Source organism: Apis florea, unplaced genomic scaffold, assembly GCF_048593485.1.
Source record: "Apis florea isolate Af1SG1 unplaced genomic scaffold, ASM4859348v1 contig_1615_pilon, whole genome shotgun sequence".
Classification (NCBI taxonomy): Eukaryota; Metazoa; Arthropoda; class Insecta; order Hymenoptera; family Apidae; genus Apis; species Apis florea.
The window spans coordinates 3327711-3351138 of NW_028256416.1; the positions used below are offsets into that span (position 1 = coordinate 3327711).

The 23428-nt window shown below is 37.7% G+C and overlaps 1 protein-coding gene across 4 annotated transcripts in view; it reads left to right on the forward strand.

Moving 5' to 3' along the window:
- The first annotated feature begins 3109 nt into the window (after positions 1-3109).
- 5-HT2A (5-hydroxytryptamine receptor 2A) overlaps positions 3110-23428 on the forward strand; it is a 31904-nt gene continuing 11585 nt past the window's right edge. For all 4 annotated transcript variants that reach the window (XM_086904158.1, XM_086904286.1, XM_086904244.1 and 1 more), the window contains exons 1-3: positions 3110-4578; positions 13668-14412; positions 14480-14771. In XM_086904158.1, coding sequence (XP_086760284.1) covers positions 14104-14412; positions 14480-14771 — 601 coding nt within the window. In that variant the 5' untranslated portion in view covers positions 3110-4578; positions 13668-14103. The remainder of the gene's footprint in view (positions 4579-13667; positions 14413-14479; positions 14772-23428) is intronic.

A 23428-nucleotide genomic window follows, 5' to 3' on the forward strand; every position in this document is an offset into this window, starting at 1 on the left:
AGTATTTCTGCTTGAACTTTCGATCTTAAAATAAAAAAAAGAAAAAAAAGAAAGGGAAGGAAAGAAATCTTTGAAACTTGTCTCACAGAAGTTTGGACAGTTTCAATTACATCGGGAGGCGCGGGATGGACGTTCGTGTTTCGTTTCAGATTAACTACGGAAGTTTTCAAGTTTGACGGAAAACGAGCACGATAATTCCACGGTGGATGGATTAGAATGATCCTTTTTCACTCGGCTGTATCGAGATTCGATTCCGTTTTGTTTAACGTTCGCGTGGAATTCGAATTCGAGAAACGTGGTGGCGTGGCCGGAGGTGCACGCAGTTTTGCGTGTCGTGTATTTTTAAAAACAAACACGATCAACGAGGGAAATGCATCCTTCTTGTTGCAATATAATTTTCCAATTTATAAATTGAACGCGTTCACGAATTCGATTAACAGAGTGGAATATGAAAAAAAAAAAAAAAAAAATTAGTTTAAATCTCTGGGTTTGTTGTTTGTCATATAAAAATATGTATTAATTTTTTATACATATAGTATATATTATATCGCGTTTTCGTTTTATTTATTTATTCATCATGATTTTTATTCGAAATATTTTAAAACTGTTCAAATAACGGATAAAAATTTCCTCTTTTATAATAAAATATAAAGTTTCCGAATGTGTACGCAATTTTTATATTATTTAAGAGATTTGAAAACAAAAATATCATCCTCTTAAATTTTAAAAGCATATTTAATTCGTGGTAAAATTTTAATATAAGCGATACAGAAGAATATCATATCATTGTATCATATTGGGATTGATATATTCAAAAATAATATATTACAATCATTCTTCCATTTGCTGTTTCATTTTATTGCACCAGTTAAAATTCTTCGATTAAACATTTATCCCATGTTGAAACGGTAAAAAAGAATTTCGAGGATTTAAGTTCGTTTCCTAAAGAAAAAAAAAAAAAAGATAGAGACAGGAACTTTTACAACCATACACTTTGTAACGTATATACACGTATACGATATAATTATCAATGAAAGATTAATATGAAAAATTATTGATGCGAATAATGAGTTGTGTTTCAATCGAAACGCATTCGAATTCTAGCAGGGATTTATTTTCACGTTTAATAAAGCTCGAATGCCAAATCTTTGCGCTTGTTATTTTCAAGAAAGTCGAGATCGATGGATCATTCGTAGTCATTCAATGATTATATTTTTTTTATCATCGTATAGAAACAATATGTTAATACGAAATGATATTTAATATGAAGTCGAAAATGGAAAATAGATTCTTGTATCAACATCGTGCATCAACGTTTGTATTCTTTTCATTTCGAAAAGTCGATTTTGAAAAGATGTTAAGAAAACGAGGAAACATTTGCGAGGAAAAGAAAGATCGAGATAAAGAGAACGATTAAATAGAAAACAAAGACTCTTTAGTTGAGAAAAATTTGTTAACAAGTGTGTCATGCATATATAAAAAAAGAAAAAAAAAACGATCACCAAGTGAAATCGTCTATTAAAATACAACCTGAATTTGTGAATTACCATTATTTTTAATTGAAATTATTTCTATTAATAAAATTTTATTGCAAGAATTTCTTCTTCGGCTCGTATCTTTTATTCTAAAAATGAATTTCCACGTCCTTTTTTCCTCCCCTTGTATTTAATGAAAGAGAAAGAGTTTCAGAAGGAAAGTAAAAAAGTTTCAGATAAAATCTCGCGTAACAGCCAAGTTCGATTCGAACCGCGGCGTTTCCCTAATGTAATCCTTTTTTTATTTGAAGGTAACGCGGTGTATTTCATCCGCGGTATTTCATCCTGTTCGCAATTCCTCGTATTTTCACCGGAGTATCACGAATCGCGATAATTCTAAAATTCGTCGAAAAGAAAAGATCGAAATTTACCACTGTTTGGTGGTGGAAAAAATTTTTTTTTGATAGCCCGGATTAGTGGTTACACCGTTCGTTTATCCAGAGATGAATATCGTTCTTCAACTTTATATCACACGTAATCCTGTCCAAGATGTCAGTTCACAAATTCGACGCGGGATCGACGATGCAAGGATAACATTTTTCAATGCTTTTTTTTTTTTCCCCCTACGAGAATTAATATAAAAGATCGATGAAAATGAGGATGAGAATTCTTTAGTTTCTCAAAAATGTTGAAATATAATCTATCGAATGAAAAAACAAATCCAATATTTTTTCACTATCTTTGATACAATTAAAATTTTTAACGAGAAAAGATTATTTGTGATGAGAGAAATCACTTGTTAAATGGTTGAAATCTCTATGAGAGTACAGAGAGGTATTTGAAGAATAGAAAATAAAAAAGTTCTGACTAATTTCAGCGAGAAAAAGTTATTTTACTCTGATATGGAAGTAGGCTAAAGATAATTGAAATTAGTACAATTGAAAAGGGGAGAAATTCGTTCAAAATGTGATAAAAGGAAAATGAATAAAGATTTTCAAAAAATAAAGATGAAATAAATAATAAGCAAAAAAAAAAAAAATAATAATAATAATAAAATTTGAATAAATAAATGGAGTATCGTGTATAAAAAGTTGTTTTCAATCGAACAAAAAATGAAGTATTGCTTATTAAGTAATTAACAATTACTTGCTACTTTCTAAATCATGAAATATCAAAATTATCGTCCGTAATATGTACATACTACGAAACACAATGCAATATCGATTTCAAATAGCTTCATCGTAATTGCTATTAATATTAATATTATATACAACATACAATCAATTCATTATGCATTATTAATATCATATATAAATCAAGGATCATTTTATATTAATCATAATGTATTTCAAATAAAAATTAAAAAGAATTATTATTCGTATAAAAGAGATATCATGCATAATGATTCAAGTTCTATTTACAAAAGCAAATAAGCATGCGATGCAAAAGTTGATAATATTTAGTACTTACCCTTGATGACGGAAGGGAGAATAATATCCTTTAAAGCTCGAACGAATAAGTTTTGGCGCGCATCGCAGTCCCTCTCTCTATCTTTCTCCCACTCCTAGATGTAAGGCAATGCTACCTCTACCGAGCCGACGCGCCTTCAGTGTGATCCACGCGGCCAAACCGCGAGGATGCGTATTTAGGAGAAATATATTTTGACAGTTATTCAAAAGAAATTGCCCTCGATATAGAATATTTTTCAATTCGTGACCGTATAGAAATAGTATATAATTATTGTTCGGTGTTTTCGGTAAAATTTTTCAGGAAATTTCTTTTATATTTACATGAGGAGTTATGTTTCAAAGTGAATTATATAATACACGTAAAATACACGTAACAATTATCGTTTACAATACAAACAACAACAGAATATTTTTTTAAGGTTTTGAAATTGTGTATTATGTAAAAACATCGATAGAATTACGTGTGAAATTCAAAACGATTTATAGTACCGAAATTTAAATCGCAAAAGTTTTAATCACGAATTCCTGCGTTCCCATTTCACGCTCGTTCCGAAACTATGATCCTATTCAAAAAACCATTTTCGCTTTCTCGAGAAACGAAAGGTCGATGAGAATAATCTCGAATTCCAAAAACATTTAATATCACGAACTATTTGATCATTAACTTCGAAATTCTCGTTTGCTAAAAGTTTCTCTTTGTCGTTATAAATGAAGGTACAAATAATTAATTAATTAATTAATTAAACGATTAATCTAAAAACATCGTTACACAAGATAAAGAAGAATCGTTTTCAAAATTATACTGGTGAGAACCAGTTCCAAGTGAAGCGAGCTAAGGTTACACATCCTCACTGATCATTCTAGATTACTGGTAAAAACAATGTGGTCACAAAATCCACGTGAGAGAAAAAGAAGCATGTAATTCGAAACCGTTAAACAGATCGAAAGGCATTGTAACGACATCTCGCGGAACAATTTTACGCGCGCATTATTTCGCGTAAAAAAATGAATTTTTTACATTTATGCAATTATTCGATAATACAATAGTTTCAAATATATATATATATATGTTCCACTCGCGATTGATCCATTCACGAAAAAATCGTAAATTTAATGGAATCGATATACTGAAATGAAAGCGGTAATGATCGCTCGCCATTCGAATCCTTGCAATGAACCACTTGATTCTTAATGAAACTATTCAACGATTCCATTCGCGGATTCATATTCATATAGTTGAGATTTCAATCGATCACAGTTTGTTTTTTTGTTGTAAGAGTAAAAACACTCGATTGTCGGTTTTATTAACTAGACACTTTTCACAATTTGAAATTTAAGACAACACGATGTCGTATCACTTCGAGTTTCCACCGTTTACTACCTGATGTTAGCCACGAGTCATAATTGTCGCGCAGATCGCATGACTATCGATTATCGGAAATAGTTCGATTTCTCTAGAGAATCTCGCAATGATCTCGCTGCAGTGTTGTGAATATCGTGAGTGACATTGACATTCGAATCTTTGTTAGTGCAGTGAAAAAATCGAAAAGAAGAACGTTATTATGAACGAAGAATTGTGTAATGGAGAAAAAAATTGCAGCTGGAAACTGGAATTCAAGATATTGCCCAAAAATGTAAATATGTAATCTTTCTATAAAATATTTCCTGTTAAGCATGCAACGTGTATTGAATAAACATAATCACTCTTTTCATATTTTAAATTGAGTATCGTTCTGTCTTCATATTTATGCGTTGTTTTTTGTATAGAAAGGTATTTGCAAAGTATTTTATAATTTTGAACGATTATGTTTAACGAGTAATATTTTTAAGAAAAATTAACCTCGATGTCCGTTCTAACATTCTTCATTTTATATAATTTTATCAAATCATTTTGAAATTAGAATTCTACTTTAAAATCGAAACGTAGTGTCAATCTATCAAATTGAAACTTGAAAAAAATTCAATCAATACAAATCGAAGTTCGATATTATCTACACTTAGTCTAAAATATCTTTCTATTCGTTGTAATGGGATGCAGATTCTATCATAGCAAAGTGTACCACGAAAATGAATACCCCTTTATAACCTAATCTGGCCCGGAAGTACATGCAATTTATATCATCCCGTCGTTTATTCCTTTTTCGTGCTCTTGTTATCGAAAATATAATGATAAATTTTGTACGTAACGTTAATAATTTTTCGAAAACGTGATTCTAGGTTATGATATCAGTGACATTTCATTAATAATTTTTTCGTGTCTTATAATCTTGTCTTTGAAAAATTTTCTTCTTCGACAGATGAACATCAATATCAACAAGTAACAAAATTGCAAAACTACTAAATATATCATTGTAATATAATAATAATTAACATATTATTTATTATATTACCAATTATATATTTAATTAAAAATTCACATCACATTCGTATCATTGTTTTTCCAGATGACTTTTTTTGTTACGATAAAAATTTACAAAAAAAATTGTCTTTGTATTTATCCGTCTTTTTTAATAGAAACTTTAATTCAATCCCTGAATTTTTAGATTCGTTCTTTTACTTTCGTTATCAATGTGATTGATAATCGTGTAGAAGAGCGTAAATTATATTTTCTTTGCCAATATTAGGCTACCAATCAATAGCATGCGTGCAAGATCAAAGTTCAATCAACACAAACTTATTTTTTTCTTTCTTCTACCGATAAATCTCTTCCCTTTCGTAGATCTTTACGTTACACGGTTGATCACTCGTGAAAAGAGAGATTCCCCATGCGTATTCAGAAAACGAAATGGATTTTTATTCGTTTTGCAATAACATTATTGTTGTATCATCGACCGCGAAAGTGTGTTCAGTATCGAAGTATCTGACGGATTTCATGTGAAACGTAATTACGAGATTGACATTTCGACGATTTCAATTTGATATTTCACATCAACTTCCCGATCCGTGCAATGTTTTTTCCTTTAAATTTCGTTCGAAATTTTTTTTAATTTTATAGAAATCGGAACGTCATTTCGGTTACATACAGTCTTTCCTTACAGAAATTTTGAAATTATGGTAAAATAATTTATGGGAAAAGCTTGATCATAAAGCTTGCAAATTTAATATTTTTCTAAAAGCGCGATAGTCTTTGTTAGAGAAATTTGGTTCCTCCTCGTAAAAGACATTCGCGTAACGATCTCTATAGGGAAACAACGTAACTGGTTAAATTTTATTAAACAGCATGTGCCTCATAAAATTACACGTCTTGCGTCTTTTGCATGTCAGTGTTTCACCAATTTGCATTTCTAGTCGGTCTTTAAATAGTCTCGAATCCTTTGTTAAGAGGAGTCCGATTCTTTTCTCTCGCATTCAATGAGCTTCATTCGATATAATAAAACTTAGAGTTTTTTTTAATGGAATTTTTTTTTAATATAAATTAATAAGAATACCTCTTTCACCAGAACTCCACTATGATCTAATAGAATCCCACCTGCGATTATTCTTCTTTTCATATCGCTTTGAAATAGATTGAACAAACTATAATTTTGTCAATCTATTTTCCCTCGTGATTTTATATTCACAGAATATAAGATTTCAAGGATACTTCTCCCTTCTAGAAAATTTTTGCTAAGGAGAGATTTTTTTAAGGGCCGCTCGTAAAATTTCAGATATCATCGATTGTGAAGTCTCAGATTTAAACGATATGAAATTATCGATTAAATTCCCTCTATTTTCCCATACCTTTTTTAATATTATCACGATAATATTAATTGTATCGATTCAAAAGTAACGTTTTTGGTAATAATTATATAAGCTTTTTGATAAATTGATAAAAATTAATATTATTGAAATTATTGTTAGAATTTTAACGTGTGATTATATATGAAAAAATTTAATTTGTATACGAGTTGTTTTTGAAGTTGGCTAATTATTAATGATGAATGAAATAATCTGCATCAATTCTTCCTTGTTATAATGTTTACAAGTTTAAAAATCATTCGTATAAATGGGTAAATATCAAAGTGCACGTTTGAAACGATATGCAGCATACAAGGAAAGAATGGATTTGTGTGTCACGATAGCAAGAACGCTTGCAAACGTTTTGCTTTATTACCGATTGTTCAAAACATCTCTTTTCATTCGTCAGGGAACATTTTATAAATGTTCTGGACGTGTGCTCATCAACATGGTATTTCGTTCAATCGTACTTACAGCGAGAATAAAAAAAAAAAAAAAAGAAAAAGACGAATAAAGAGAATTAAACATTCTCTATTTTATCAAAAACCATCGTACTTCGTCGAAAAATATTTTTCGATTTTCGACAAATCTTTCAATGAGATTGAAAAATAAAAAAAAGGAAATCCAACGCGTTTGTTAACAACTTATCAAAAGACAGAGAGAGAGAGAATAAGTGATAAGTAAACAGTTTAAAATACGCAAACAATAGATTGATATTTACTCTTTGAATTCCATGCCAAATTTTTTATTCTAATTCATACGCGTTTTCTCGCAAACGCATCTTGTCTCTCGTTTCGTAGTCAATTTCGACAAAAATACAATAATCAGACGAAAGGTGGGAAATAGGAATAATCCAGTGTGACACGAAACGCTGTCATTGGCCTTACTAACCTGCTCCTGCTCTGTGTATCATATCTCGTTATCGAGTCGTATTATTTTCCACGCAGCCCCGTTAACAAATTACATCCGTATCTCGTTCCCATCGGTCCAATCAGCTAAATTCAAGCTTTGCCCCCTACGTACAGAACGGCCGATGCACTTTGCCCGTGATAACGCTGCTCGCTAATCTACCATCTACAAAGTCGTTCATTTGTTACGTGTGTACCCCCATTTTTATCAAACTATTAAAATTTTTCATTTATTAAAATTCACAAATGTTCTCGAGGGATGGACAGGTCGCAATTAAATATTGCGACAAAGCGACATTCTTGTTCTTTTTCTTTTTATCAAATATTTTTTTCCCCACTCTCTTTCCTCCCCAAATTCGTCCGAATTTTTCGTCCGAACAAATATCAATCTGTCAGCCATTCTCATCTTTGACCCAATCTCCTCGAATTTTATCCCTTTATCCTGCGCGAGAATTAATCGTGACTCCAATAATTCCTGCGCAACTGCCCGAGCAAAATTCGCACCCTTATCCGAGAGTGCAGAAACGCTTGACAGGAAAGTAATAACATCACGAATTCTCGTAACCGAGATACCCGAAATTGCTGGTACCACGTTCTCGGCTCTCCATCGACTCGAGCTAACTGGCCAACCCCGATAGGGTTTTTGCAACCCCAATTTGCAATTGGGGAAAATAACGTTTTCTGCCACGGTAATTGCAAAGGTAATTAAGCATGACGCGCGGGATGCTTGGGTTGTTTACGGGAATCGCTCGAAAACGCGTTTCTTAATTAGAAATCTACAAGATGAGAACGTTTAAGAACGCCCCGCCACCCGTAACAAATCTAGAGTAGGGCTGCGTGCCTGGAAAATTGCTATTGCCCGCAATTGGTTCGTTTACCTCGCCAATTCTTTTACCGGAAGTGGTGTTTTTTTTTTTAATCGCTCGCTGCTTCCAAATTGCGCAATTTGGAGATTCTTTTAAATGGAACAATATACGAATTGACAAAATTCCAGTTTCGGTCATTTATTTCTAGAGATTTTCACCGAGATGTTATAAATAAATTTTCGTAGACTTTCTTCACTTCCGAAACACATTTTCCTTACAAGTCGGAACAAATTTGTCGCCGGATCGTAATTCTTCTGGCATTTGTCTTACTAGGTATATATTCACCTAAGGAAATGAAAAATGGTGCGAATGGATGAAGGAGGAAGGAGAAGGCAGTGGATTTCTTCTTCTTGTTACCGATAAAAGAGTAGTATTACGGTCTGAAAATCGTTCGATTCTTTTCCGGCCTCGGCTGGCATCGATTAATCCTCATTCGATAAACCCACGATACCTCTTATTTTTCGTATTTTTCAATTTCCTTCGACCGATTTATAAAAATACATTTGTGGTATTTGATGCTTTTAATTATCGAAAAGGCAAAAGTGCATCGCAAACAATAAACGGGGTGTGTACACACAGCAATGTACTCTTTATGAGAGTAATCGTGGTTAGATTTAAAGCCGGCGACTTCAACCTTGAAGTCCAGAAGAAGTGTTCGAGTAGGCTCTTCACCAACCGCCAATCGTAGATATCGATCGAAGATAAGAATCTTCCTGGTCGTGTGTTGTTTGAAACAATGTTTCAAATCGCATTCATATCGGCGCGAATTTATCGAACGATAAATATTTACGAACGCAAGATAATAGACTTCTCTTAATTGCAATTCTTGAAACGCTCAATTATATTTCTTCGTGTTTTCGTACGATTCGATCCTATCCTATTCCCCATTCCAAAAACTTGTTTCGCGTATTTCCTCGAAATACAACCATGTATATTATTTATACATCCTCCTCCACTCTTTCTATACTTCCATAAACACAATTCTCTCCTAACACGTTTCTACTCAACTTTGCCTCTGTTCTATCTTCTTCGTGTTCCGACTCTCTGTGTTCACCAACGATGTTTCATCAAATTTTCCAACTCACCGGCGTACGCCGGCTTTAATTGATATCAGCGCCGTGCACGGCCATCACCCATCCCCTCCAACCAGATTTCCATGGACCGTTTCGTACAAATTAATGGGGGAACGCGTCGATATGCCGCAACGATTTATCCACGCTCGGCTCGGATTTAATGCGCGCTCCAATCCTCTCCGAGTCACAGAAAAATTTCGCTCGATTTCATTATCTCGACACGGTGTTTTTTACGACGTTTAGCACGAATCGAAAATCGCGAAATTTCCCTCGCGTTATTTCTCTGTATGCCGAGAATTGATCGCGCGCGAAATTTCTCGATCGATGTTTCCGCCATTGAGAAACGAGGGTTATATGGGTCCGTGCATGCATCGTTCACGAAAGTGGCCGACGATGCATTCGTCCGTTCGCGAAAGAGATGAGAGATCGTGGAGAGATCGAGAGAGAGAGAGAGACTTCTTCCTCTCCTCGAAGTGAGAAAAATTTGGACGATTCGGATGGATTGTTTCATAGGTATTGCCACGTGACAAGTGGTCGTCACGTAGTCGATCTGTGCCGTGTTCACAATTAGAAACGCAGCTTAACCGTGAAGCAGTTTCGGATTTTCAGCCAGGCTTCCGCACTGGATGATCGCATTAATTGCCACAGGATGCAACAGATTCTAATTTGCGTAACGAGATACGCGGGGATTAGAGTGTGTGATTAGAGGATTTTACGAAATTAGAAGAATTTTAATTGATATTTTTTTTTTTTTATTATCGTCGCGATTCCTGTCGTATCGGTTGAGTATTAGAAAAAAGAATAATAAATAAAGTATATTAGAAAAAGTGGATATTGATCCAAGGGAATTCACGTTCGCAACAAGAGATTCGTAATTAAACGTCTTGATTAGCAGCGTCTAGCTGAAAAGTTGGAACTCAAACGGATTCGAAGAAATGAAAAGACGGTCAGTTCCGTTCTGTTCGTCCTAGCTGTTTGCACCGATGAGAGGGGAAAAAAAAAAAAGAAAAAAGGAAAAAAAAAAATCAAGGAATGTTTCATTCGTCGAGGGGAAAAAAAGTAGTACGAGGCGAATACCTTTGATAAGTTTCCAAGGAGATAACTATAAATGACAATGAGAATATGCATCTTGTTGCCCCCGACATTATTGCGATATTTTCTTAATTAAAAGTCAAATATAGTCCATCTCGTCATACTTTGCATTCTTTAAATCTCTTAATTATCGCCATTGGAATTGCTCCTTAGAGCATACTCTTTGACCATGAACAAACAAAACAGAATGTTGTTTCCTCTAATCTTTCTCTCTCTCTCTCTCTCTCAGACACAATGGGTTGCGTTAAATTCGGGAATAAAGGTCTCTGTCGATAAATCTGGAAGGAACGAACAAAGGAACGTTTCATAAAGGTTCTCGTGGCGAAGCATCAGTAAGGGTAGGATTACATCGATGCGTAATTTATGCTCGTGTCCTTCCTTTGGAGAAACCAACCTCCTTGTCCTTGACGGAAAAAGAAGCAAACGGGGGAATAGAAAACATTGGACGGGTAGATCGTCGGAAGAATTTGTGGTATTCACGGAGATGATCCGAGGGGTATTCATCAGGTTAAAAACTTGTTCGTGTGATCTTAAGTTTTCGTCAAAAGCCGAGAGAAGTCGAATAAAGAATTTCCAGAAAGTTTCTCGCTTTGAATCTTTAAGCCTCGATTTCCTCGATCATCCTCCTCCCCTCTCTTTCGCATGCCTTTTGCAAAATTATATTCGTTCAATAGGGTGTTCGATTGGTTGGACGAAAGGAAAATCGTGGCCATAACATATATATATAGAGAGAGAGATATAAGAGAGAGAGAGAGAGAGAGAAGGAGAGAAAAAGTTTGGCGAAACGAGAAAACTTTTTCCAGAGGGACCGTTGATTCAATCGAGCGGAAGCTTGTCTTTTCTCGAGCTATTAAGACGAGTAAAAGCGAAACGAAATTCCTCGCGAAAGAAACATAACGAAGCAGTGTTTTCCATTCGGATTTAAAATATTGAAATCGATATTCGAGAAACGTAATATCATATCGAGAGGCGTGACACTTGATTATTTGGACGGTCCGCTCTAAATATGGAGAAATGAAACGCGAAATGATCCCCGCGAAACACGATCTTTTCCACGAAATATTTTTAAATGGAAAGTGGTAATAAAAGAAGTTGATGTAAAAATTCGCGTAATTGAAATTTAGGAAGGGCGAGGGTGCGCGCATTCGTAGAATTCCTCTCGTGGAATTCAATTGCAGTTTTTATAACAAGCCTTTATATCCATTCTCAATTACGTATTCATCAGCAAAGCGCCATGGATTTCGGAAAAGGGGGATTATTTGTGGAGGAAGCAAGGGCTCCATCTGTCCTTATTAAATCCTTCATACATGAGATGTTTTAAACTTTTACGTATATAAGAGTAGGAGAGAAAGAGTATTGGAACGATTCTGACGAGTTATTCGCCATTTCGAAGAGCGATAGCTGTTGATCGACTCCCCTTCGTACGAGACATCTTTACGAGCCTTGTTTAAAAACGTATCCATCCAGTTTTTCCATCTCCTCCGTGACATACTTTCTCGTTCGCGCGAGAAAAAATTCAATTTTTCCAACGTTAACAAGTTGCGCAGGAAACGTATTATTATTCCAAGTTCGGCTGTTGAAAACGAGCATTCCTAACGAGCGATTATTCCAACGTTTCAAGCTGATACTACAACGAGCGTTAATTAGAAACTGTTTACGCGTCGCGGTTAAGAGGCTGGATTTGTCGCTGACATAATATTCCGAAATTCGCAAAGGAAACAGTAGAGCGCCTCTTCCGCAAACTCTGAGAAGTTTAAACTCTCTTTATCCGCCCGTACACGTTGTTCCATTCTTATCCTTCGACGACAGATACGACATTTCGATGGTAATGCTATTATATAATTCAGGCTGGAAACGTTTTTCGATCATCAGATAAATAATTCACACTTCATACTCTTCTATCAAAAGAACTTTAATCAATTAATTGTCGTATTCGAAAAAAGGTATCGTCGTTCTATTTATGGAATTAAAGCGTATGCAATATTTCTATTCCAATTTGTATCTCTGATCGAAGAGGAAATAATCACGATTTTATTTTTGCTCCGCTTTGAAGATTCGATGAATACGAAAGAAAGGGGGAGGATCGTTTCGAGTTCATCGAAGAGAAATCGTATAAAAAAAAGGAGGATGATTTTCTTGATTACAAAGGTTTAACGAAATCCATAAATGGGATGACTTATCGCCGTTTGTCAGCATCTCTCTCAGCGAACGTGATTTATCTGTCGGATTTAGACGAGATACATACGATATCGCGTACTTAATCTCGTCTTACTTCTGATCGATGTAATGCCATTATTACATTCGACCCGCTCCTCGCCTATTTTATTTTTCGAATAAAAAAATTTCCTCGTGTAAAAGAAAGAAAGGGGAAAAAAAGAAAAAAAAACGTGTCCACAGATTTTACATTAGTAATCCCTTTAACTTCTCCGCGTTCGTTTCCATCGATTTTCGAAGCTTCGAACGTTTGTTTGTTGTATAATATTTCGCCCAGCGTCCAAAGAGTGTCTCGATGGAAAAAAAGTGATCGATGGATCGAGCGCGCCACCTTTGATCGTACCCCTTCTCTTCAGACAACGTGTCTTTCGAAGAAGAACGAACGATTTAACGATTATATTTTTACGGTTTGACGCATCGTCGAACCCTTATTTTTACTCGGATTTTTTTTTTTTTTTTTTGAACAGAGGGTTACAAAAAAGTCGATAAAATTGTCAGAAATATCGCGCCTCCCTCAACAACATTGGGGGGGAAAATAATCGAGGGGAAATAAAAAAAAAAAACGAAGGGTCATTCAATTTAAAAACATTTCCACTGTTCGAAACGACAAAGGTTGGCTTCGCATTCCCACCGGATCGAACCCGGTTGGGAACGGCCATTTCGGTTTCGTCGTCGAGCTGGCTCTCGATCCAATTTTTCCTCGTCCTCGAATATATATATATATATTTTTTTTTACAGTTTCGGCCGTTTCGTGAGAAGGAACGCGATCGAGGATCGTGGCTAATAATGGCAGGCGCGATAAATCGATTCCTCCGGGGAGAGCTGTGTTGAAACTGTTATCATTTGTTCACAGGTAGAAAAGACGAGGAAGGAGGCCGAAGAAAAGTTACAACATCGAAGTGGTCGATCGTAAAGAATCCATAAATCCGTAGAGGATGTTGGAAAATGTTGCTGTTCTCGGCGAAAAAAACACTCCATCGTGATCGCGTTTCCTAATTAGATTCGAGAAGATTTCAGAACGGCCGATTTCTCTGCTGCCCGATTCTCTTCCCGATTTCCGTGTAGATGGGACGAGCTTTTCGTTCCAAGGTGAAACGGGAATTCGTGGATGGTAATTATGCGGAACAGAAGACAAAGTGGGGTGTCGCGAGTGAATAGGCGAGTGACGAGGCGTTGCTCTTTCGTGGACAAGGTGCCCTAGTTCCTAGATATGACTCGGTGAGTTTGGGATCGAAACGGGGACGTTGGATGCACACCGATCCCTGCCTACACACAATTTGCCCACCGATATGGAGGGGGAGCTGATCACCTCCTGGGCCGGCAACCTGACCGCGATGCTGCACCACCTGCCCTGCAACGACAGCTTGCTCGGATGCGTGGACGAGTGTGGACTCGGCTCGTCGGGATTCGATCACGTGTGCACGGTCGAGAAAGGAAGCTACATGTCCTCGATGACCCTGCTCTGCAGACCCTGCGACTATTCCAACTGCGACGTGAACGTGTCCTTGGTCCTGAGCGGACTGGAGAGCGTAGAGGGCGTCTTCTTGTCGAGGTTGCCGAGGTTCAAGGAGTGCAACGAGACCGATTTTCGCGACCAGGTGAATCATCTAAGATTCAGAGTGATCGCATCCGATATTTATTATCTTACTTTCTCGTTATCCACAGATTTTGGAGTGCACGGCTACGTCGGAGAACGCGACGGCGGAAGACCTGATCGTCTCTTGTTCGCACAGGGCGAAGTTAAGCGGAAGCAGAGGCCGCCGTCTCGACTGGAACTTTCTCTTCGTGGCTGTGTTCATCGTGGCGGGCGGCCTGGGGAACATACTGGTCTGCCTTGCTGTGGGGCTCGATAAAAGGCTGCACAACGTCACCAATTACTTCCTTTTGTCTCTCGCGGTGGCCGATCTGCTCGTCAGCCTGTTCGTGATGCCTCTGGGCGCGATCCCAGGCTTCTTGGGTGAGTGTTTACGTACGTGAAACGGGACATCGTACTGAATTTCTCTGCAGCGGATTCGTTTTGGAACGAATATTTTGGAACAAATGTCCGTAACTTTTATCGTTCAACGCGTGACGTTCGAATCACGATGTTGCCACTTATCGTTATCCACGTATTTTAACGCGATGAAATTTGAATTCGAACAAGCGTTTGATCTGCATTTCCTCTTGGAATAGCCAAGAGGATGTTCGCCACGCTTTTCATTCCCAGCATCGTACACGATTTCACTATTTCTGCCCACCCCCCCTCTCTCTCTCTCTCTCTTTCTGTCTCCGTCTGTCTTGGTAATCGAATTCGAATAACGGGGACGATGCCGGTGGTCTGGAACAACGCCAATGCAACGAATACAAAGAGAACGCGACCAGTCGATTAAATCGAACTAATTAGAGACTTGGCAAAGTTTTGCGACAATCTACCGATCCATTAGACACGAAATTTCTCCGCGTTCTTCGATTACACGAGCGGAACGCTGTCTCGAATCGATAGCGAACTATTCGCTGGAATCACGTTTCTCTCGCGTCTCGAAACGATAAGCTGACAGAAAGAAAGGAAACGATGTAAGAACATTTTTATTAAGCGTGGATTGTTCTTCGAACTTTTCGCGAAAATTTGAGAATCTCTCGAAGATTTCCTCGAGAAGGGTTAAACGACCAGTTCAAAAAATTCTAATCTTCGAATTCTTCTCCCAAGTTTCCACGATTCAATTCGAGAACTTTAAATACGTTATCTGGAAAATAGCGTTACTCCAATATTCGTGAAACGATAGATAAGTTTGAATATATATATATATGATATATCAACGAACTGTGACAACTCGAATCGTCCTTCTCCTTTTTCGTTTTATCGTATTCCGCCATATTCCTCGAATCTCTCTGATCATTTTCGAGGATTATTTTCTTCGCTCGCCCGAATGTGTCGAGCGTGGCGCTCTCGACGAAACGAAATAAAATCGACGCGATAAAGAATTCAAACGTTGGGGCAAAAAAAAAAAAAAAAGAAAAGAAAAGAAAAGTTGAAGAAGTTGGCGAGTGTTGAACGCGATTGCGCCTGGTGTGAGAACGAGACAAACTCGGAGAAGATTGTTCATCTTGAGGCGTTGCAAAACCCAGGATGCTTTTTAACAGGATTTTCCACGCTACTCGAAACTTTTTCGTGTTACGAGAAAGAAAAAAAGAAAGAAAGAAAGAAAGAAGTTTCGGCAGGAGAGGGATAGAAAAATTAAAAACCGATAACTTCAACTGCCGGGATGGGAGAAATCGATTGACAAAGATTAACAAGACACTCAACGTGAACTCACTTTTGCCATTTTCCTTCATATTTTTCCTTTCCCTTTTGTACATGCCGAATATCCCCCCCTCCCCCCGAATTTATCTTTCTCAACAATCGTGTACTCGCGCGATTCTCTTTCTTCTTCTTCTCTGGAATATCTTCGTACCAGCTCGTCTATTCATTCGGCGCAAATCGTTCAAATTCAAATCTTTTCAAACTGCTGACAAACGATTCCCCCGTGAAACGAGCATCCAAACGATAATAAAAAGAAGAGAGAGAGAAAAAAGAAGAATTCGATTCTCCAGATATCGAAATCTTTTCAGCGTCCAGCTTCGATCCAATCTCCATCTTGCGTCAAACCTCGGAGAAAAAAAAGAAAGAAAAAAAAATGATCCCTCTTAACGAATGGAATCGGATGAAATTGAACAAAGGACGATTTAGAAGAAACTTAAACGTGTCATCCTGAAAGAATGTTCTTCTTTCGCCTCCTCTTTTCCGTCCTCCAAACCTTTAACCACCATTGTGTTCTCTCAGGAAAACTTCACTCTCCTCGAGGAAACGAACTGGCGCGTCACGGTGCGCTGCCTCCTCGAGACTCTGCATTCTCTCAGATTACGTTTGCAACACGAGCCACGCGGAAACGGGAGAGATATTCGCGACACGATTCAGCGTGATCAAGATTCGCGCCGATAGCTCCAAGTCGAAACGATTATTCAAATATCAAATGCGCGCGACTCCCGTAATTATCCAAAGTTTGCCCGATTCGTGAAATAATTCGCGCGAAAGTTTCGACACATCCGAGGGGAAGGGAAGATTTATCGGGGAGGGGAAGGTCGCGTGCAAGATAGTTTGCGAGCAGAAAGGTGAAATTTACTTAGCGGAGGAAGAGCGAGATATCGTGTCGTGTTATACGTCTCCCTGGAAGGTTGCACTACGTGTACAGACTTGAGAAACGACGAAAACTTGGGCAAAAGCTTGGGCAAGATGCGCGATAAACGGTGGAATGAATAGGATGCACGCCAAGCCTATCCTCCCATCATCGAAGCCTCTTTCTTCGAACGAAAGGAAAAGCGAACGAACGAAATCATCCATTTTATCATCCAAGGAGAAAATTTGATCCATTTACTCGGCTCCAGTAACGTTCCTTTGAACGGGGAGAGAGAGAATCGCGAGTGTAGCAAGGCTCGAACATTATCGTCCAGCATCTGATTGAACGTGTCGATGCGCCATAAAGTTTTCCAGTTGGCTGGTAACGAAACTATACTCGATGGACGGAACAACCGAGGATGAACGTTGCCTGAAAATTCGAATCACGAGATCACCGTGGCGCCGAGTAAAATGGCAATTAACGGCCGTTCCTGTATTCCGTGACCGACAACGGAAGAAACGAGATTAAACGTGGCGAGACCAAACCATTTTTCACCACCTCCTCGCCCGGCGGAAAATATGAAACGTGGGTATATTCAAACGTGCCTTCGATTCGATTCTTGGGAAATTAGAGCGTCAACTGCATTCCGTGCATTGAGTATAACTCGCAGACACCGAGTAACTGGAAAGTGGGTAAGGTGTCGCGAAAATTTGTATTCTTCGATTTTGTTCGAATTCTGTTTGACCGGCGAGACATCTAGACATCGATCCTTATCCGTGTTCGATCCACGGTTTCGGCAGACAAAAGAGCTATTGACGCACGAAATTTAGCCTGTTCCCGAGAAACTGTTGACGGGAACTTGATAAATGGATTTGTGGGGAGGAAAGGAGGGTAAGCGATTTTGGTCGATGGAAATGGCCAAAACGAAGCCAGCAATTGAGATATATTTCGTTTTTATATAAGCGGATGGTCGGCAATATCTTTTTTCCCGCGTTTGTTAAAAATGGAAATTCGCGATAAAAGCCAATGATCCGTCTGGGTTATTCCCGTCGTTCCCGAATCGATCATTAAATTTCTCTAGGATAGCATCTTCTTACCCGATTGCTTCACAGAGAAAATTCGTTCGATCGAGTGAGATAATGAATTTTTCTTTACTAAAAAAAAAAAAAAAAAAGATATTTTGACCTCTGTGTATTCCAATATACGTGGATATACGTGGAAATGTTATGTTACATTTCGATCATTTCTCATCGTGTTCAACTAGTTGGTTCGTAAACGGTAATTGGCACGAGTTTTCGTCGTGTAGCATCATCGGTTTAGAACAAGTTTTAAATTAATAAACCTAGACGTATTTAATAGTCCGCATTGAAACAACGAGAAACTGTTTGCTGGTTATTACCGCACGTTTCTAAAAAGTGTCCAACAAATATCAATTCTAGGAACATTTTGTCGGAACATTCGAGTTTCTCTCTCTCTCTCTCTCTCTCTCTCTCTCTCTCTCTCTCTCTTCCCTTCAAATTTACGATATCAACACGAGGACTTTTCCGTGTTAATAAACGTATCTAACGTGGAAAACAACCACGGGGTAATCGAAATACAGAGCGTGGCCATCCGTGGCAAAGATTTATAAAATGTCCATGGTCGGGGATGGAGCGGTAATTTGTAGGAATTCTGCACCTCTTTCTCCGCGGAGGAATATGCATGCTCTCGCTGATTAAACTCCACGAGGCGATTCAATGAAATCCTCTCAACGAGTCGGTACTGGATTGTTCCGTTGAAAGTGAAAGAACTCCTCTTGGCCAGACTAAATAGAAAAGATTTTGGGAAAAATTTTCGGCCATAAAATCTCGTGCAAAATTATTTATCAATTTTTCAAAATTTTCACACATTCGATCAACTTCTTCCCGCGTAAATGTAATTTTCCAATTTTGATAAATCAATTCCCCAGAATATGTATTCAAAATGTATATATATATATATATTCGTTAAATCGTTAACATAACACAATTAATTCTTTGTAGAAAATAAATAAATAAATAAACGACGTTGATCAATTTACAAATCGCGAAATGATTCGGTGATGATAGTTTACGCCTCGATAAATCTCGTTTTTCGCGAATGGACGCGATACTACATCGGTATTTCCGCATCGGCTCTTCTCTCCAGTTATTTCGGCCCGTGAAATGGCCACGGCGGCGGAGAGGTTGCCAGCATTCCACGGCATATTACACGGCACACGGTTGGAAAAAAGCTATTTTCATTTTTCTCGCTGGCCGAATAGGCGAGCTTCGAACGTTTTTTACCGCGTATATACACGTCCACGTGTCGCTGCCCAATACGATTTTCCCCCTTCGGCCGAAACCGAGTTAGCAAGTTTCGCCTCCGCTTCTAATTACCGAAAAACAAGGGAGAGGATGGGAGAAATGCGAAAGAGAGACGTTGGAAACACGCAACCAACGTGATTTCCGACTTTGCTAATTAATTAATCCTGATGCCGCTCGAATATTATCCGCTTTGAACCGTACCCATTCGCTCACCATTCTATTAATCTCGAGTTAAACGGTCTCAAACACTCGACCCACTTGATTCGGGTATTTAGTCGAGTAAATTGCTCTTTTGCGGCATCGCGTCCTCCGTTATCGCCAAAGATTTTTGTGAGATAATATTCGTATTGTTCATTATCCATCGTTTGCTCGAAGAGAGAAAAATCCCTACGCGTCTTCTTTTAACTTCTCTTTTCAACGATATAATATTTCTTTTGAATCGGTTGAGAATCGATCTCGAACAGGTAACGTTCGACGAAGCGGGAGAATAGAGCGGAGCCGACTTCTGTCTTGCAGAAATTCTATCGAAATAATGGTGAGAGCGAGCAATTCGCAGTGTATTAGGATGAAATTTCACGATGGACAGACGTCAACAACGTTGAAATCGGTTCTTGTCGTCGTCTGTATATTTGACGAGCAGCTCGTGCAATTAGAATTCTCTAGGCGAATTTCACTCGAGGCATCATCGTGAAAATTATACTTTTTTTTATCCTTTCGTCTCGAACCGTATCTCGTGGAAATTTGAATGATCGCCCTCCTCGATGATTTATTTCCATTAACGACATATTGTTGCACGAATATCGATGATAAAGCGATATCATCGAATGCTCGCCTATATACATATATATATATGTCCTCGGTGGATAACCGAATACAATTGTTGGGCAAGCGTTAAAATACATGGGACGGAATGGAATTTGGAAACACGTTTCATCGGATACGATGTAAATGTCGCATATATAGATTTTGCTGTTAGGTGGAGCGGTTCGTTGTGTATGATTAAAATGACCCAGTTCGGAAAAAAAGTTTTCACCGGTGAATCTTCTATGCCGATTTGCTTTCGGCTCGATAGATTATTCTTGCCCAATATCCGTGATATCCCGTTTCGAAGCGTCGCGTATTCCCGCGTTGATGAGCCAAGTGTTGGTTGCTGTAAAATTAAGCGAATCATTTTTTAAAATTAAAATATTCCACAGGAATAATTACGTGTAATAAATTTAAATACGATAGAAGTACGATCGTAGATTGGTCCTCGAGGATTTTTTAGAGTCGTGAAGGAAAAACCAGGGCAAACAGGACCATTTTTAGTATGGTGAAAGAGGGGTTGGCTTTTAAGTGTCTGAATAAACACAGTTCAAGTTCATCTTTGTTGAACTTCCAAATAAAGGCCCGCAGCATCCGGTATTTATCCGGTCGAACGTGTGCGCGCAACCCACGCAGTGATACAGGTGTAGCTTGAAATCCAGAGTCGGGAAAAGAATGCGAGCCGAATTGACCGAAACGCATGTCGCATGTCCGATTAAATATTTGCTTTTTCTCACTCATATTCATTTCTATAAATTCGCGTACGTAACAATATATCTATGGAATTTTTGTTTAATCGACAAATATTCTGAAAACATAATCTATTAATTTCAAGTTGAAAAAATTGGCTATTTTGTTATATGTATAACGTTTTCATGAAACGTTGTTTCGATGGAAAATTTCTTCCGCTATTTTTCACGCTTACACTCGTTTCCACTTGGTTGTTTAACTTTTTGGATAAATCTGACCACACGAATTCTCCATTTAGGAGACGATACAAGGGCGGTGTAATTACGGTGTATTATCCCGCAATGGGCTATTCTTGCGTTTGTTACAATGACACCCTCGCGTCCAGTGTGGTTAAACCACGAAACGCGATTCGTCAGTGGACACGTTGTGTAAATAAATAATGGCCAATAGCGTGGTTAAACCACGAAACGCTGTAAGAAAATCTAAAGGGAGAGAGGATAGGGAGGAATAAAATGGAGGACGAAAGTTTGGGCTCGAGAAAAGGGTATATACGTAGCCCGAAATCTCCCGAGTTTCGCCATAATTGGATCTATTAAGAGCGGAGACAATTTGCCATCGTCTCAAGGGAGGTTGAAAAGGGTCCATGTAAAACGTAAAAAGGAACGCTGAAAGCTCGGATATTCGAGGATTTGTTCTCGAATAGGCCCGTCGAAGTCTCTCTTTCTCTCAAATCTCTTCGATCGTTTCGGCTGTTTCGTAAATCTACGCCTACTTTATTACCATCATTTTGTTTAGACGATCGTTTAAATATTTAAATTTAAACGACTCTTCGCGGTTTTTACCCAAGAAACTTTGAATTTTCGTCACTGTTAATTCGTAGCGTTCACTCGTATATTTTTGTCCCTGGTATCTAATATTTACGACGAATTACTTTGAAATAAACTTGTTAATAATATCCTCTGTATTTTAATCGTGAAAAATAACGATCGCATAGGATTTTGTAAAGAATGATTCTTTCCAAGATTTTTCCAAAGATATTTCTTAAAAGTATCGATATTAATCATTTTATTAGAAAATACAAACCAATTGTTGCACGAACTATCGCGTGTGTGAAGTGAAATAGGCCATCCTTTGAATCCGATGATGATCAATTTTTCACTAAGATCGAGGAACAGGCACGCTCTGATTTTACCCATTTACGATCAACCCTTTGTAACTCGAAGAAAATACGAGTTTCAATCCCCCGAAAGGAGACGCGGGAAAGCCGCGGGGCAAATCGATTCTGTTTGCACGATGAAAGGAACTCTGGTTCCGGTGGGATTCTCGATATGTCGCCACGAGAGATAGCGATTCTTTCGAGCCCTAAGATATCTAAGACCAAATATCAGAGATCGAATTAAAATACTTGTTAATTAGAATCCAGAATAGAACGAATCGTTGTTAAATGAGAAAATAAAATCGGATCGAAGAAAATATTTTTATATACGGAATAAGTTGATTAATTATTTAAACACGATGATTTCTTTTTTTTTTTTTTTTTAATTTCTTATTTGGAAATTGGAGATATTAATTGCAGAACAGATTATCTTTCGATAAATTCATTCGATTGCACGGATTTTTAAGCGAAATAACTCGCATACTCGGACGCGAAGAACCTAGATGTGACAATGCTTCCTTGAAATAGCATGCATGTTTCCTTGTTGATAAAATTACGGACATTGCGATGTTTTTTCGATGTAGCAAAAATTTGTATTCGAATTTTCGATTTCTCGAAACGAATTTGGACAGGTGAAGCGATCGAATTTCCGAGAGAGGCAAATTTGTAAATGATAATTTTGACGATAACGAATATTGCGAATTTCCAAGAAATTTGAAATTAATTAAACAGCGATAAGCGGTTTTCCTTCACCTCGTTTGTATTTCATTATCTATAATTCAAAATTAATTCAAAGTTGGTTTAACCGCTGTTCAACCGGTTTTCACAAACGAGAACCAAGAAGCGAAAATTCTTCTTCCTTATTTTCATTTCCTTTCGAAAATCCTTTTTCAAATCTGCTACTCGATTTCAAAGAATTCGCTCTCATTCACTTTCCTCGATTCAAGGTCTTCTTTTTTTCCCTTGAATTCTTAATTATTCACAAAAAAAAAAAAAAAACAAAAAAGAAAGAAAAAGACCGCAGACCACTCTCGGATTTTGTACTCCTAAAGTTTAGGTAAAATAATTGGCCGCGAGGGTACACGATCGTCCCCTCGATCCAAGCTCGAACGATCGTTCGTCAACTTTCCCCATTCGAAAAATTTCCCCAACGCGAGTTCCTCGCGTTGATGAACTAATTGCCGCTGGCTCCACAATTTCGAGCAGATATTCCACTTGAAACTCGCGCTTGAAATCCTACGACGACTCGATCGATTCACCTTTTCGACCATTACTTTTTTCTCTCTCTCTCTTTCTCTCTGAACAGTTTCCTCGGTCGAAGAAAATCGTACGAAAATAATTGATATCTCGTGCAATTCCACTTTCAATTCAATTCTCTTTGATCCACACCCCCTCGTCCCTTGATTTTTCATCGAATCGTAGCGAGGATCAGGATGGAATTATTACTTGTTGCAATGAATGAAACGTTTCGGGAAAAACGTGATTTCCAATAAAAGATTGCATCTCG